This window comes from Opisthorchis viverrini (genome assembly GCF_000715545.1).
Source record: "Opisthorchis viverrini unplaced genomic scaffold opera_v5_12, whole genome shotgun sequence".
Taxonomy (NCBI): domain Eukaryota; kingdom Metazoa; phylum Platyhelminthes; class Trematoda; order Opisthorchiida; family Opisthorchiidae; genus Opisthorchis; species Opisthorchis viverrini.
The window spans coordinates 59,886-75,817 of NW_008751668.1; the positions used below are offsets into that span (position 1 = coordinate 59,886).

The following is a 15,932-nucleotide window of genomic DNA, read 5'->3' on the forward strand; positions in this document are numbered from 1 at the left end:
TCTTATTCATTTGCCACCAGTTTCATACACTCATGGCCAACACTGAGCAAGAAACAGTCATTGAAATTTGCTGAGATGCTAAACGGCTACGCCTCGCGTGTCCTTTGGCGGGACGAGGTTGAAGTGACATTTTCCGTTGTAGCAAATTTCTGAACAGTCACTCGCCAGGCCTTAATTTGGTACCTGAGTTTGACCTTGAAAATATCTCCGTAACGTTGAACTTTGAATCGAAGGTCACACGAACATCAGGTTTATAATGCAACTGACGACCAAGCCCACAGAATCTGCAACCGGGGCGACTATTGAATTGTGAGTTGCCGTGCAAAGTTTCTACTTACTACTATGCTTAACTCAAACTGAGTTTGTCACAGCAGAATCCCCTTCAAAGATTCAGCAATTACTGTCATTTTTGCGTGGGTTCGGCTGTTGCCAGTCGGTTGTGATCATCTGAAAACCGTAGCTCCAGAACCTTTGCCACCGGGAAGGACTCACCAAACAAGAACAAAATACATTCATTGTTAACAATTACGTGCGAAATTATAGGGAGCATCAAGGTATTCAAAGCACATTTTGACAAGGTTAGATGATTGGATAACATCACTTCTAGGTAATGCATGAACACTGGAGCACCGAAGGCGAGTGGTGCCTAATCGGCAGCTGACCACACCACCCGTTGGTATTTCAGGGGTGATTTTGGTAGATCTCAGCGAGGTTCGGACATTCTAGGGTTACCTTCAGTTATTTGAACTTTTTGACAAATGGCAGTTCCCATCAGAAAGCAACCGCCGGAGCCCCTTAATATTTCCGTGGTTCCGCCTGCAGCATGGCACAGCCACCTTCATGCGAGCGGTGGATGAGATAGAATAGTGTCGCTGGATGAAGGGATGTGTTCACTGCATCCGAGCACACTTCCTTCCGGCAGATCATCAGACGTGAAGTGAAAACTTGCGTGCATGCAAATCATGAAGGCTAGTGCGCTCTGAAGGCTAAGTAAACTCAAAAATCGAAGAATGCTAAGATGCCTTAGGATTTGCACCTGAAGGTCATTTATGAGCAAAAACATTCAGGATCAAACAGTTAAACAGTTTAGATCAACTACGACGCATCAGTCGCTGATCACCTGCTGACTGGACTGTATCAGAAACCTGAAGGTCGGATCTGGAATCCAATTTGGTGGGTTTATAACTTAACAACGGGCCCCTGATCCGGACGACCCCCCCCCCCACCCGTATTATTCGAAGATGGCGGGTAAAGTTCTCAGCTTGTTCCTGAGGTTGAGATAATTCGGTGGTTACGGTGCAAAGCCACATACCGGAGGGCTCGTGGTTTGAATCCAATCTTGACTTTTTAATCGCTCCTGTCTAGGTCTGGGCAACCTGGCAGCAGCTTGTCATCCGTGCTCCGTGAGTTACACGGCAGACGTGCACTGATGGGGTGTTACAATTACACAATTCATTTTTATTTTACCTTGCCTTTATTTGGCACATATGAGAACCGTGCACATTCAAAACAGGACCACAATGAAGATGACAATTACGGGGGGATCGCTTGATTCTTGTAAGGATTATTTCGGCGTCACTTTTCTATGGTCACCCTATGATGACCCGTGACAGACGGATTCGATATCAGCAAGCGACATTTCAACTTCGCAAAGGTCCCGTTCACAAGTTCCCACTCTCCCTCAGTCATCAAGTCAACCTTGGTGTTCACGGAATTCTGACGTGCTTACCAATCTGTCCCTCTCAACAAGCCTGCTCAGCAAGAAATGCCCCAGATGTTTGTGAATGCAGCAAGTTTCTCATCTTTTCAGACCTGCGGACATATAAGTGTATGTGAAGCTCAACAGATTTCTGTCCGGACCTTGATAACCGTCTCAGGGCTGTAGTTCGCTGGTACCAGTGAACCCATAATCAGTCCCTGCGCAACAGAGATACCGAAGCATGTTCATCACCAGTAACTGAGGCGGCTGGTCTCGTATTGCGCACACTGAGGCTTGCCGAAAAAAAATACTGATTCCTGTGCACATTTTGAAGTTAAGGAAAGAGAGGGTGGTAGGACATTGATCTGGAAGCTCTCCAGAATGGAGCCCAATCAGTGTGACCACTATCGTCGTCGTCAGTACATCAGCATTCGACACTGATGCTTCGCTCCTGCACGACAATTTATTTGAAAGCCCTATGGGGAAGAAAGGAATAAAAACGGGATCAGGAAAGGACCTAGTGCTAGCCTACTGCACTCACTCCGAGGTGACTACACGTCCACACACTCCACTGCACAGTCTGGATAAAAACTGACGACAATAACAACAATGACGCCAATTAGTAGCTATATCTTGCAGTGCCTCCAGCTATACATAGGGAGATTAGGCGGGCCCTATTCTAGGAGACGTATCCCTTCGACAGCCCTCAGACTTTTCGTAATCGCCTTCATACCCATCTGCGAAGTCAGGGGATGACCATTCTGCTTGTGCAATGCTGAATTGGGTATGCAAAACAACACTCTCTTCAGCAAAAGATGGTTCGGTGTGGGCAATACATGACCACAGCAATGCGGCTTTTGGAATTGGATACATTCTTCGACTGAAGTTCTTGTTGCGCAACCAAACACCGGTTTTCTAGTTGCTTCGTTGCGGGCTCGTGGACAGGAGCTTACACGATCTGTTTCTGGGAAACAGATATAGGAGACTTCTCAATTCCGCTACCTGCAGAGATCACGTGGCGCAACCATACAACAAACCAGAGCGTACTGTAGCCCGATATATACGTTTCCGGAAATTTAGGAATATGTCGCTTTGAAGTCATGTGTCTGGAACCAGTGAACGCGATCAGGGTCCTAGAGGTTCGCCAAATGACTTCATCTGTTCACACTACAATCAGGAAGTATACAACTTCCAGATTAGTTCAGATTAGCTGAGTGAGTACTTGGAGGTATAGACACCTCGAAATGCTTGTGGGATGTGGCGCTAGCTTCCTTCTCTCTGCTCTCTCATAAGCAGACTTCTAGGGCAGTGAAACGGAACGCACCGCTCTCCATGATTCCTTAGCTTAGCTCATGCATTGAAATTTAACTGCTTGAGAAAAGTCTGGTGTTACTGCCAACTTTCTCAACGTCCTCGTGGAGAACATGACACTTGACAAACCTACGAGATTTGGACTAAAGGGCGTTAATTACAAAGCAGGATGCGGGCATTTCTGAAAGTTAACCAGACACAAGTTTTGTCTTGGTTGGAACTCATGAAGTGGATGTAGCAGGACCGATCGCGCTCCTTTTGTTACAGTGGCACTACAAGACGACTCCTACTCACAGAATCCGCTTCAAATGTACGATCCTGGAGAACTCTCGGCTGAAAATCAAACGATTCTCCTGGCAGGTGGTCGGAAACGCTACGAAATATGGTGCGTAACTGACCCCAAGGCATGCTGTTACTTCCTGACCGGACTGTCCAGCTAGAGATTGTCACCCGCTGGGCCCGCACCACATGCTCCGTCAAGACTGCGAACGTCATACTACGACTTCACAGTGTTTAAAGGTGTGCACGTCCCCCTATTGACGTCTCTCCCCAGGGGTAAGTGACTTGTTTTCATCAGGTCTCCAACCTTCACCTTTTTATCAACTCATTACTGGGGCATTTTTTCTTGCTGGCAGTGTGGTAGTTGAGCACCAGTATAAACAACCGATGCATTTCCACCGAGAATAATAATGATGAGTGCACCTTTTTAATGCTTAAATATTAGAAACGTGACAATAGGATAGGTAAAAACGTCACTTTCACAGAATAGTGCAATAAGGGGCCTCTGGCGCTTCGGGAATCACGAGCAACTAGTTGGGGAAACAAACATAAGAAAACCCTGAAGATTAGTTTGCGAGGGTAACCTTTTCCACCAGCATATTATCAGCCGGATTGGGGCTTGATTCTCATTTACATTTTGCACAAGCGTCATCAGAATGATTCCCTTCCAGACTACTAGAAGGTATGCAGCGCACTCTCACAGCTCCTGCGGTGATGAAGTATGTTCTGGCAGTCCAGAAACGGCGCGAAAAAGACGAAGACAAATATTACACCACCAAACAAAATTCAACTCACCTGCTGGTCGTACAGCCGCTCCATCTGTAGCGGCTTCAAAACATCTGTTCCGAATTGGGGATGAGTGAATGAATCTCTTATTTTCTCCAAAAGCAGATTTTGCACTGTCTTCTCCGACTTTGGGCTGATTTTCTGTGGTTTGTAGGAGACATGCATTACGGGAAGTTTGGCCTCGTCATCTGGCTTGAGACTACCCGCCAACATTCGAATGAACGTCGTTTTCCCAGTACCATTCTCACCTAACATAACTATAATCTCCGAGTCGGTGAAAGATCCTGGCTCCACATGGAGTTGGAACGAACCCAGATTTTTCTTCATTTTCGGATAGTCATATCGAGAATGCCGTTTGACTTCCTCCTCATTCGCTGTCTCTGAAACCTGAGGAAAAGAAGAGCGGGGTTAAACAAATAATCCACTTAATAACATGTCACCGAAAACATAAGAGTTGACTGAAACATCTTATAGAAAATGGTACTAAAATGTACCTTGCGACACAGCTGTGTAATAACCAACTACTAAACGAGTATTCAAACTACGAGAATGTTTACGTTAGGCTGCTACGTAAAATTCGCGAAAAATTCAATCCGTGGTATACGTTCCACTAGAAGCCAGCGCAAATATCAAAGAGTAGTTTTGAGTAGACACTAGTGCCAACAGATAATTTCTTGAAGCTTAGGAGTAATAAAGGGTATTGTTTGGTGAACTTGAGAACGTTGATAACGCGATACTTGTAAGTAAACAATATATGTAAAAAGTAAACAAAACAAACGATGTTGCAGCTTTCTGTGCATTAGGAGAAATATTATACGTAAAGGGAATATTTTTCACACAGAATTCCTTAGGAGCACTGAGAATGGGAGCATTATGCAATAGTTCACGAAAATAAATAATTGTGCTACTTGTCGGGGGTCTATTAGAGAAAAACACATCAAGTATGGCATCACCAAGTGAGGGAAGTAGGCTTCATTTCCGTACACTTATGTCAAATTATCTCAACAAAACCATATAATGTAGAGGAAAAATCGGACGGAAGTGGAGGACTAGGGAGGGTCTAGGACAAGCAGTTGAGGTGCCCAGTAATAATAAATAATAATCGTTAAGCTGTAGCACTGCCATTCCAACCGAAAGAGGTGCGACGGTCAGGATACTGCCAGGTTGTCCACGCCTAGACAGGAGTTGAGATACCGAGAGTGGGTTCGAGCAACAGAACTTCCGATCAGTAAGTTCGTAACTTGATCACTGAGCTACCACGCGTCTGATAGACAATTGGGATAGAAACCGTGAATATATATCTATATCGGCTAGCCACCGGACAAGAGTAACAGATGACCCAGCCGCCGTAGCTTGCACACTACAGGTCGGTAAGATTCTCGCCCAAATGAGGGGACATTCCAAAGCTCGTTCCATCAATTCATCAATGAAAGTAAAAATGTGGAGGGAGAGAACACCCTTGTTGGGCATCGCTGCATGCAGAAAAGCTTTTGGAGGTCATACCATGAACAATCACGGGACCGTACAGAGGTGGATACTGGATGCGTATGGTAATCATGACCCTTTGGAGCATACTCTTTCACACACGCGTTTTGAAAAGACCGGTTGACAGAATGGAATGCATTCTCGAAGTCAAGAAACGCCAAAATCATAGGGCACCAATATGCATGCCGTTTCCCTAGAACTTGACGGAATGTGAAGATGTGGTCCACACTAACTCTTCAGAGCCAGAATCTTGTTTGCTGTTCTTGGGTCCCGTCTTCAAGCCCTTACATAAGACGACGGGGAATAAGCGATGCAGTCTGATTACAACGGGGCTCAAGTTAGCTTCTCTATGGTTGCAACGCTCACTGCGAGAGAGGCAGATGTTAGGTTCCAACCACGGAGCTTCCTGGAAGTAATTTCGGGCCCTAATAATTGAGCTACCCCAAGTTGAGTTCATCAAGTCACAAATGTATTACGTGTACTGGCACTAAATAGCAGGGTAATAACAGGCTAACTGCATCCAAAACCTGAATCCAGCTATAAAGCAAAATAAGTGACTGTTGTAGGTGGTTATTTCTTTTCACTGAAAACTGACCTTAAACACAAGCGGGGTTTCACGGAAACGCAAATTTTCCGTGGGGATCATGCCATCCAGGAAAATATTGATGCCTTCACGTACAGAAAAAGGCATTGTCACCACTCCATAGGCACCGGGAACTCCATAAAGACAGCATATAAAATCAGAAAGGTAGTCTAATACTGACAAGTCGTGCTCCACCACAATGATGAAATTGGTATCCTGGAATAGGAGATTACAGATATTTTCATTGTCTATACCTACCTCCAGTAATTCCCGTATGGCAATAGCTGTTTTCAGTCGCTGCTTGACATCCAGATAGGAACTGGGCTCGTCAAACATGTAAATATCCGCCTTTTGGACACAAACCATTGCACACGCAAAGCGCTGGAGTTCACCTCCGGATAAATCACTTACAAGTCGCTCAGTTACAACCTTCAGATCTTCATTCGTTTAGTTAATTGAATGAGTGAAGGGAGACTCACCAAGCAAGTTCAATATATGATCCTGATTTCCACGATCATCTTTCCGATCCAACAGGGTCTTCACACCACCAGAGACAAGCTTTGGAATTTGATCCACGTACTGAGGTTTGATGACAGCCTTCAAGTTATCTTCCAGCACTTTAGTGAAATAATTTTGTAACTCCGAACCACGGAAATAAGTGAGGATTTCCGTCCAATCGGGCGGGTTCTGTGGTAGATGAAAAGTTCGCCCGTAGTCAGAAACTGGTGTACGAGTTCACCAAACCGGTAATAATGGAAAGTGACTATTGTGAGACTAAAATAACAGACTGAATATAACAAGTGCCAGCCAAAAGAATATTGGATAAGTTGCTCACTGGCATACAACATTGGGAAGCGAGGGATGCAAGCTTACTGTAAAAATTACCTTTGCCAGTGTAACGCCGAATCAGTTATCTTGGAAAATACACCTAACATTTAAATTAAGATGGACTGCGTCACAAAGGGTGGGAAAAGGATGATCCCTCGATATTTGTGACTTCATATATGGCAGAGTAGGCTGGAAACGAACTTGAATGCTAAGGGAAATCATCCGGATTGATTAGGCAGAATTCTACACCAAAAACGTCCTACCGTCCAGTTAGATTGCAAGGGGCAAGTAGCCTAACTCGCACTGATCCGAAGATACAGCCACGAGCCAGTCCAGCACCAGAAAGAGCTCTGATTGACCGAAAATGTGGACCAATCATGTTCCACTATCCGCTGAATGCCAGCTGTCAATGCTGTTTCCAGGCGGCTGAATTCCCACGATGTTTTGATTACACACATGTTATGAACGACATGCTGTACAGCTGATTTTTGACTTGCTTTTGGAGTTCAGTAAACTCTGTATACCTTTGGTGGTTTTTCCAGCTTTAAAGGGCCAGGCCGAGAACTGGCCAGAATTCTTTGGAAGTGCTTCGTGTTCCTCAGTTAGCCATGTCATCTGGTCAAGCCGCACCCCAGATATTCCACCACCACCCCCACCCCCCGCTAATGAGTCAGCATAAGTTTGTGGTTTTGACAGGCTAGCCAACGCCGCCCTCATATTTAAAAATATTTACCGAAAATGTATCGGGGTGTCAACCTGGACAAATATTTGTGTCTCCTGTTGTAGTAAAGGCTCTATAATGGTGACATGGGATAAACACGGCAATTCACTTCAGAGAGAGCACTCAAGGAATTGATCAAAGTCCTAGAGTTGTCCGAGGTACGTTTCTTAGCGTGGATAGGTTCTCTTGCCCTGGTCCTAACCGACGTTATGTATCTAGATCTATTCATCACAATCACTGGTCATTGATGAACTCGTAACTGACTTGTCGAGACGAACTGATTACGGACATTAGCATACACACAACTGCATTGAAACACAGTGCATTACAATCGATTCTATCTTAAAGCTGTTATCTGTTATCTGCAGACAAAGCTGATGGTTTGTACTGACTAGCACGATTACCGGGCGAACCTTCTACAGAATATTGCTATCTAACGGACGTGTTCGCATTGCTTTACTCGTTGCGTTGAAGACTTGGCGCTTAAGCAAAAAATAGGATTATCGCAAAAAGCATAACGGACATGCTTTCATTTAGTTTACTAATTGTCAACTTACTAAGTCCAGCGGCTTATTCGGTCAACGTAAAGTATGGCTGAACAAAACGCGCCAAAATGTAACAAGTACGTAGCTGCAGCTCTCTCACTTGAGAGTAGCACCGAGTTACACACATGAAGGTTTGCTATAATCCAGTCAGTATTCGCCATGCTATTTCCAATAGAGCAGAATATATCATTAACGTTCTGGGTGTAAACGGTCAGGTGCCGGGACTGGCTTGGCAAAACTGGTCATTGCCGTGTGGAACCCAGCATAATACCACTTGTTAGTATGTCTAAATGGCCAACTGGACAATGCTGTCATACAGCGTTCAGATCATATTAGTCTTGTCCTGAAAAAGGTAGGTGCGCCTTTGAAATATTTCGCTTGTCAGTCGAGCATTGTTTCGGGTGGCGTTGTCCTTAAATAGGACGAAATGAAGTCTTTCATTAGAGTAACGCTATTCCCCTATAAACGCAATAATGAAACGACTACCGATAGCTGTATCGCGGGACAAATTCCGGAAACAGCCGAGACCACAGAGCCACATGAAAGGCAAAGTGAAACAAATGAAACGATCTCTAGGAGTTGTCGCGATCAACCTTAATATTAACCAGGTCTTGTCAATTCTGTTGAAATATATAGGCCAAATCTAATTAGGTCCAACAGAAAGCAGTTATCGACGCCTGGCTGATGTTCAAAGGTATGTAGTGAGTGGGAGCCCCATTAAAAGCTCGGATAATTCACGTAGGATGGAATGAAACAATTATTGTGGTTGATGGAATAAACGAAACCAGGATCGAAGACGACCTGTTAAGGCCAATCGCTGCTAACAGCTTCCAAGACGATATTTTGTTTACTACCTAGGATAGCGCAAACGTAGTCTGAAGGGGAGAAACAAAGTGGTGACGATCCACATAGTTGCTGTAAACTATCACCAAAGTTGCCAAGTGAAAGGACGTAGGAAGGAATACTCGACGCCAGGAAACAACTAGGTGCTTCACAAAGGAAACGAGTGCAGGATAGAACCTCAACCTGGCTCCACGTTTGACAAGACTATCACAAACAATGGCTTTCTTTAGGAAACTATGGTGGAGAATTCATGATGATGGAACATCTGAAAACGCTTAAGTTCAATCGATCGGAGTGGTCAGCCTCCCCGACCATAAAATCAGATGACTCTTGTGGTTTTGCACGCATATCTTCTTAACCACGATTGAGGAAAACGAGGTTATAAGTGTTATTGCGTTATTGAGGAGGAAGTCCGATGGAACATGATTTCGCTGCTAACTTAAATGCATTTTCCACCACGCCAATCGGCAATCATTGCGTACCTCCATGCAACCAGTGGTTTCGAAAGGAATACGAATTGGTTACTGACAATTGCCAGTAATAACGGGACATGTTAGACTAGTGCTTACAACCAGGATAACAAAGTATACCAAAATGAACCAAGAGTAGTTTGCAATCGTTTGAGCCTTGAAGAGCGATGCACTTAGTATGTAGCAATAAAAGCTAACATTGAACACAGGCTATTAACCTCACTGGTGACACTGGAGAGCCCTCAAGAATGGTTAGCGAAATAGGTAATATGATTGGGTATTCAGTGTGAAAGCGGCAAATGCATCATTATTCAACACAGGCCATCTCAGTCCGGTCAACAGATGGAAGAAATTCCGAGCGAAGAAAACAATGTCAAGTAATGCGAACCAGCAATGATCACAGTTAGTCCAGTGCTACTGAAAACAGAAAGCAAAAATGCCGTCAGGTAAATTAACTACTACCAGTTCATCGTTCGGCACACTCAAGTGAGGTTCATTAAGATTATTATGATTGTCTGACTCAGTGCTTAGGCACCTCGAACGCTTGCGGTTAGCGCTAGATTTATCTATCCATCTTGTCTTGCTTATTTCCATTATATGGCTTCCGCTGAGGTGTTTTGAATTTCGACAAAACGGCACCGCAATTAGGAACTAGACAAAGTTGTCAGACACTGTCGAGGTCACAGTAAGCTCCTGGAATCTTCTCAATTGAGGTCATAACGAGTTTTTTGACCGGTAACTACGCTGGGGAGCTACCAGCGTCGTACACTGCCACAAACTGGTTGACTTGTTTAAAACATGTATACGACTTCAATTTTCACCATCATTTTCGTATTGATTTTGCTTGCAGTTAACATTGATAACAGTATGTTGTTTTATTTTATTACTAATTACCATGCCATCCAAACCGACAGTTCAGTTTTTCCTCAGTGACATCAAAGTAGTCATGGGAAACCCAGAAGTTCAATCCACGAATTCCATGGTAATCAAACTGTCAGTTGTGTATGGATACCAGCACGTGGGTCCGGTCTTTAAAGACATTTTGTCATGCTTCATCCACGTGCTCACTACCAGTGAAGGGAAGAAGTCCTTCGCTGCGGAGTTGCGAGAAACTACATATTACTCACATGCCCCATCAGTAGTATTCGCCGCTGCACACCTTTCCCTCTTTAAGGATCGCTCGCATGCTACCGACTTTCGTTTACCTCTGTTCGGTCAGCTCCAGTAGCTGCTCTATTCGGCACCTCTTCAGGTGAATCATATCACTTACAAAACTGAATCCCATTCACTCATTTCGATCACCGACTGTCTTGAATTTTAAAGACGTTCCACCGAACAAACGGACTTGTCATCGACTGCCCAGCTTCCGCGACCCCAGTCCACTCTTTCCCTTCGGAGACGAGCATGTTACTGGCCACAACCCGATTTCCCGATCAACTGTAAGGCGCGGATGTCGACCTTACACTAGCATGAACGGGGACTTGCCTGTGGTTGGCTGGATGCAAGCACGATGAGCTGGCAACACCATCGGCAGGTTTACTTCCCAGTCACCTCCTTTGGCCGCCAGCCACTCCTTGATCGTTCGGTTATTGCGCTCGGTCAGACCATTTGTTTGCGGAGAGTATGGTGCCGTCCTTAGCCGTCTGATGCTTAGCTTCTGCAAACAACTCTCTCTGTGCTCTCGAAGCAAGGCCCCTGATCGGTTGTGATCATTTTTAGCACCCTATGGTTGGCCACGATATGATGCATTGCCACTCCGCTGATCGTCGTTGCCGGTTGATTTGACAAGGCTGCCACCTCGACCCACCGCGACAGGTGTTCTGTCATCATCACGATATATTGATTTCCGCTGGTCGTCACCGGAAAAGGGCCCATGACGTCAACGGACCATAACTCACCGATTCCTGAGGCAGAAATATGTTCCACAGGATGGGTTGCCTCTCTCGTATACCTCTTCATCAGTTGGCACCGCTTACAGGACAAAACATAATTCATCACTTCACTTTGAATACCGGGCCAGTAGGCCCTCTGCCAAAGTAAGTCATACATCTTGGTACACCATGTGTGTGCCACCTCATGGCATTCGACGATCAGCTTCCACTTCAAGACGCGAGGTATCACGAGCGGCACAACATCACAATCGGTGGCGTCCCAGGAAAGTATGCCAGCTTCACTCAGGCTCAGCCAATCGAAGTGACTCTGCAACGTTTGCAATCATTTGTCTCCCTTTCCGTTTTCAATATTCCTTCGGTCTAATAAGGCGGCTGCAACCTTCCGTGACACAGGGTCCTGCTGTTGGAGTTGCACCAGCCTTCCGGGATTCAGTTCGATGAGGCTATTGTCACCAATCGTGATCCTGGGGGCCTCATCTTCGGCCTCTGGTCTAGACAGCCAATCAGCCAGGTGGTTCTCCTTCCCTGGCACGCGTTGGATTGGGAAATCGTATTCTTGCAACCGGAGTACCCAGTGTGCGAGCTTTCCGCGAGGATCTCTGGTGGTCCTGATCCACTCCAGGGGTTTGTGATCGGTTTCGGCATGAAATTTGTCCAAGTAGGTATAGCCTCCACTTATCCAGGGCCCAGACGATCGCTAAGCATGCTTTTTCAACAGTCTAGTACTTCTGCCCAGCGTTAGTCAGGACACGACTGGCATATTCGATAACTCCATTCCCCTGCCTTAGGGATGCGCGATACCGTGATCACTAGCGTCCGACCCTGAGCAGTTTGAGGATCAGTTGCTGATTCAGCAATCGCGCTTTGACACGTTCGAAAGCCTCCAAATAGTAATCCAAAGTGATCGGGTAGGATGACATTGATTCCTCCAGTGGTCAGACCTGCCACACTTGTAGCAACGCTTCGTTCGAGCGCGCCTCCGCGATTCCGCCTTGAAGCCCAGAAGCTGTTCGGCTGGTTGGCCCACTTTGTTCTTCAGCTCCCATACCGGCGAATCCTCCCTGTTCTCCTGCCACTGCAACGTGACCAGTGGCGCCTCGGCCAGCTCCTATGCCAGATGCACCAGCTCCTCCAACGCAACTGGTCAGTCGCTCTCGCCAACCGCAACTGGGCACAAAGCGCGTGCTTCACTCCTCCGATGAACTGGTTTGACAGCAACTGGTGGCGCGACACTCGGTCCAGTGACTGCTGCAGGCCACCGAAGAACACGGTAGGGTCAGATCCAGGTGCCATCCTGGCCGCCTTGAACCGCCTCATAACCTCCTGGCGGTCGGCCGGCCTGTCGCACTCCACTGCAAGGACCTCCTTCGTGGCGGCCCAGTCCATCTTGGCCGCATTCAGGGCCGCCTTCGCCCGGCCCCTGAGGAGGGTCTTCAGCGCCGCCAACTTACCCCGGTCGGTGTCCAGTCCAGCAGCCTCCGCCACCTCCTTAAAGTCCTCCAGGAAGGTCCGAACATCCCCATCCTCAAAGGGTTGTGGCCACGGGATCTTCAACCTTATCCTGGTCACGGCAGCAGAATGAAAGGAGACCTTCGATGCGGAGTTACGACAAACCACATACTACTCGCATGCCTCATTAGTGGTATCCTCCGTTGCACCAGTACAGTCATAGCTTACTTTGGAAGGTTGTTAGCCTAGCTCATATCGATACTGTTGAGCTATGGTAGTTCCTGGAAGATGGTGGACTGGCATGCTTCTTGCTGACTTGCGATGGCCTGAAGGAAAACGGATTGTAAGGTGTGCATGAACCATAGCATTATCGGAATCAAGTTATGTGCCCCAGGAGGAACGAAAGTCTCCGCAGGTGAATGGTGGCCACGTGATCCAACTGGGTCCAAGGTTGATTTGCAGTTGACGACCACCAGGCTACGTGATTCGAACTCTTATGCTCAAATTTCGTACTGGCCAGGAACAGTTCATGATCAGTACACAACTGGAGGAGTCGCCCTCCGTTTTCTGTGCGACAAGCATCGACTCCGAATCGACCGCCCAAATGTGATTCCAGGGAGCTCAGGCGACCCACTTGGGCATTCATATCGCCAAAAAGCACGACAATGTCTATGCTTCTTGCTGAACGAACGAGCCTGGATAACTCGGTAGAAAGTATCCTCAGCGTCAGAACCACAGTCCGTTGTGACATAAGCTGATGCTACAAAACGACGCTGCTGCAGGTCGAGATGCATTGAGCTTGATTGAGCTGGATAACGGCACGGCGTAAAGGCGACTGTTCATTGGGATCCGATAAAGTAAAGCGCATTCAGCTCTGGGGTTGAGTTTAAATCCCAAACCATATATTCCACGAGTCATCGTGTCTGGATCACCGGACACACAGAGGTAGAAATGTGCAACAGCTGGGTTCGTCCTTGGCATTTTAAGATGCATGACCACGCTGTCTTGTATGCGTGTTTCGGAGACACAGTATACATCAATTTCGGCGAGTATTGCTTGTTTGCCAATCTGATATAGAGTACGGACGTTAAAAGTTTCCACATAGAAAGGATCTCGTCGAGTTGGGAAGGTGTTATTTTTTATTGTTAATAGGCAGCGAGGTGCATAAGGACCATCGGACGGATAACTGACAGTCAAATGACCCAGCAACGTTTGCTTGTGTGGTGAGAATGGGTTGGGGAGGGATACCGGTTGCCCAGGCCTAGGAAGGGGGTTCGGTTGAGGTAGCCCACCTTGGGCCTTTGATCCCAGAGTCTGACTCAATGGAAGTAGGGTTTTGTTCCTGGACCCTGCCCCTGGCCTATGATTCAAACGCCTGACCCACGAGGCAGTGGACAGTAGGGCTTTTTCGGGACCTTGACCGGAGCCGATGGCTCAATCGCAGAGGATAATACTTTACTCCGGGACCGCATCGCAGCACGGTTACTCGTAGTACGGGGTCTCGCTGCTCTTGATCTGACTGCACCATCTGACCTTCCTGGCATGGTTGCACGGTGGTGGAACAAAGTTCCAGCCAGTGCAGCCCGCGGAACTGTTGCAGTACTCAGGCCCGACCACCACGTCAAAGTGGTAGCTTTAGGTCCGGAAGCACCTTAGTACCGGGAAAAGGCCAACCAGCAATGGACACAACAGCCTCATTGTGAACGAGCGAGTGCAGAAATTACAAGTCTTCGCCGCATTAGCAGTGTACTTTTGATCTTGACCCAGGCCGTGCGATAGGCGTTGGGTGAACACGCATTATCGGCGGCCGTTCTACATCATCGTCGACCGTTACCCAACTGATTGACTGCTTGGGCATCCAACTGGAAGTTGGCTTATCTGGTCCAGATACTTGGCAACTTCCCTAATGAGATTTTGGTGGGGTTTGAGAGTCTCAGTAGATTCCGGATATTCTGACGGTCAGGTATTCACGGAGCCTGTGGATACTGATAAACACTCCTCATGCAATCTGATAGATACTGTCCCAGAAATCACGAAAACTCGATTACATTGAACAACTCACTACCGATATACGGTATACCTCTGGGTGGTATGGCAGCTAGGCACCAGGAGGGTGCTAGAGCTGAACGCTATTATTATACCTCTGGGTCGAAAAATACTAGCTGCATGTGGTTATCAACTCACCGCAGTTTACAACTAGCCTACGCGCCACCGCTGAAGAACAGGTAAGTGATTCACTGTGCATCTGTGCAACTCAAGCTCTCGATAGGTAGTATGTGTTCACCTACCTGACCCAGACGGGCTGATCTGATCTGGTATTTCTCAGTAACACTTCAGCCGTTGGTTGCCCCTCATTTTCGATGGCTGGTGCACAGTGTGCTGCATGGTTCATTCTAACGGGGAACAAACGCACCGGTTAGGCTAGTAGCCACGCGCATTTTATGACCCAAAGTCAAAAATGGTGTCCACGAGTGGGCTACTAAATGCTTCCAATGTCAAATTCTAAAAGTGTACCGACTTCCCAGGTATGTTTTCAGCAAATTCTCTATACCACATGCACGTAGATTTCGTCCAAGGACGCTGTATGCGTATTAATTGCACTGAAAACCGCACGAAAACCAGAATGTGTCATAGAAACGGTTTTCCGCGCATTCCTCGAACGCCGGATTTTTCAATTCCGTTGTTTCGTGGTAGTGATTCATCGTCATCATCATCATCAACAACGACAGCATGACATCAGTGTTGAACACCGATGCTCCATGACTTATTTGAAAGCCTTATTGTAAAAAGAATAAAGGTGGACGGGGAAGGGACTTAGTGCTAGCTTAACACAATAATTCCGAGGTGCCTACACCTCCAGACATCCATTCAGGCAATCTGGACAGAAACTGACAACAAGAACGCCACTGACATCGGTTGGCAGCCATATCTTGTAGTGTCTCCAACCAGGCACAGTGAGGATCACGCGGTCCCCATCCTGGAAGGCGAGTAGCACCGACAGCACCCAAGCGTTTCGTGATCTCCTTCATACTCCTCTGCCA

The 15,932-nt window shown here is 46.8% G+C and overlaps 1 protein-coding gene across 1 annotated transcript in view; it reads right to left on the minus strand.

Moving 5' to 3' along the window:
* The window catches only part of T265_01108 (hypothetical protein), a gene marked incomplete at both ends in the record, with an annotated part of 27,221 nt that overhangs the window by 6,365 nt on the left and 4,924 nt on the right, over positions 1 to 15,932 (minus strand). Inside the window, 3 exons of the mRNA XM_009165069.1 lie at positions 4,085 to 4,462; positions 6,156 to 6,580; positions 6,623 to 6,830. Coding sequence (XP_009163333.1) covers positions 4,085 to 4,462; positions 6,156 to 6,580; positions 6,623 to 6,830 — 1,011 coding nt within the window. The remainder of the gene's footprint in view (positions 1 to 4,084; positions 4,463 to 6,155; positions 6,581 to 6,622; positions 6,831 to 15,932) is intronic.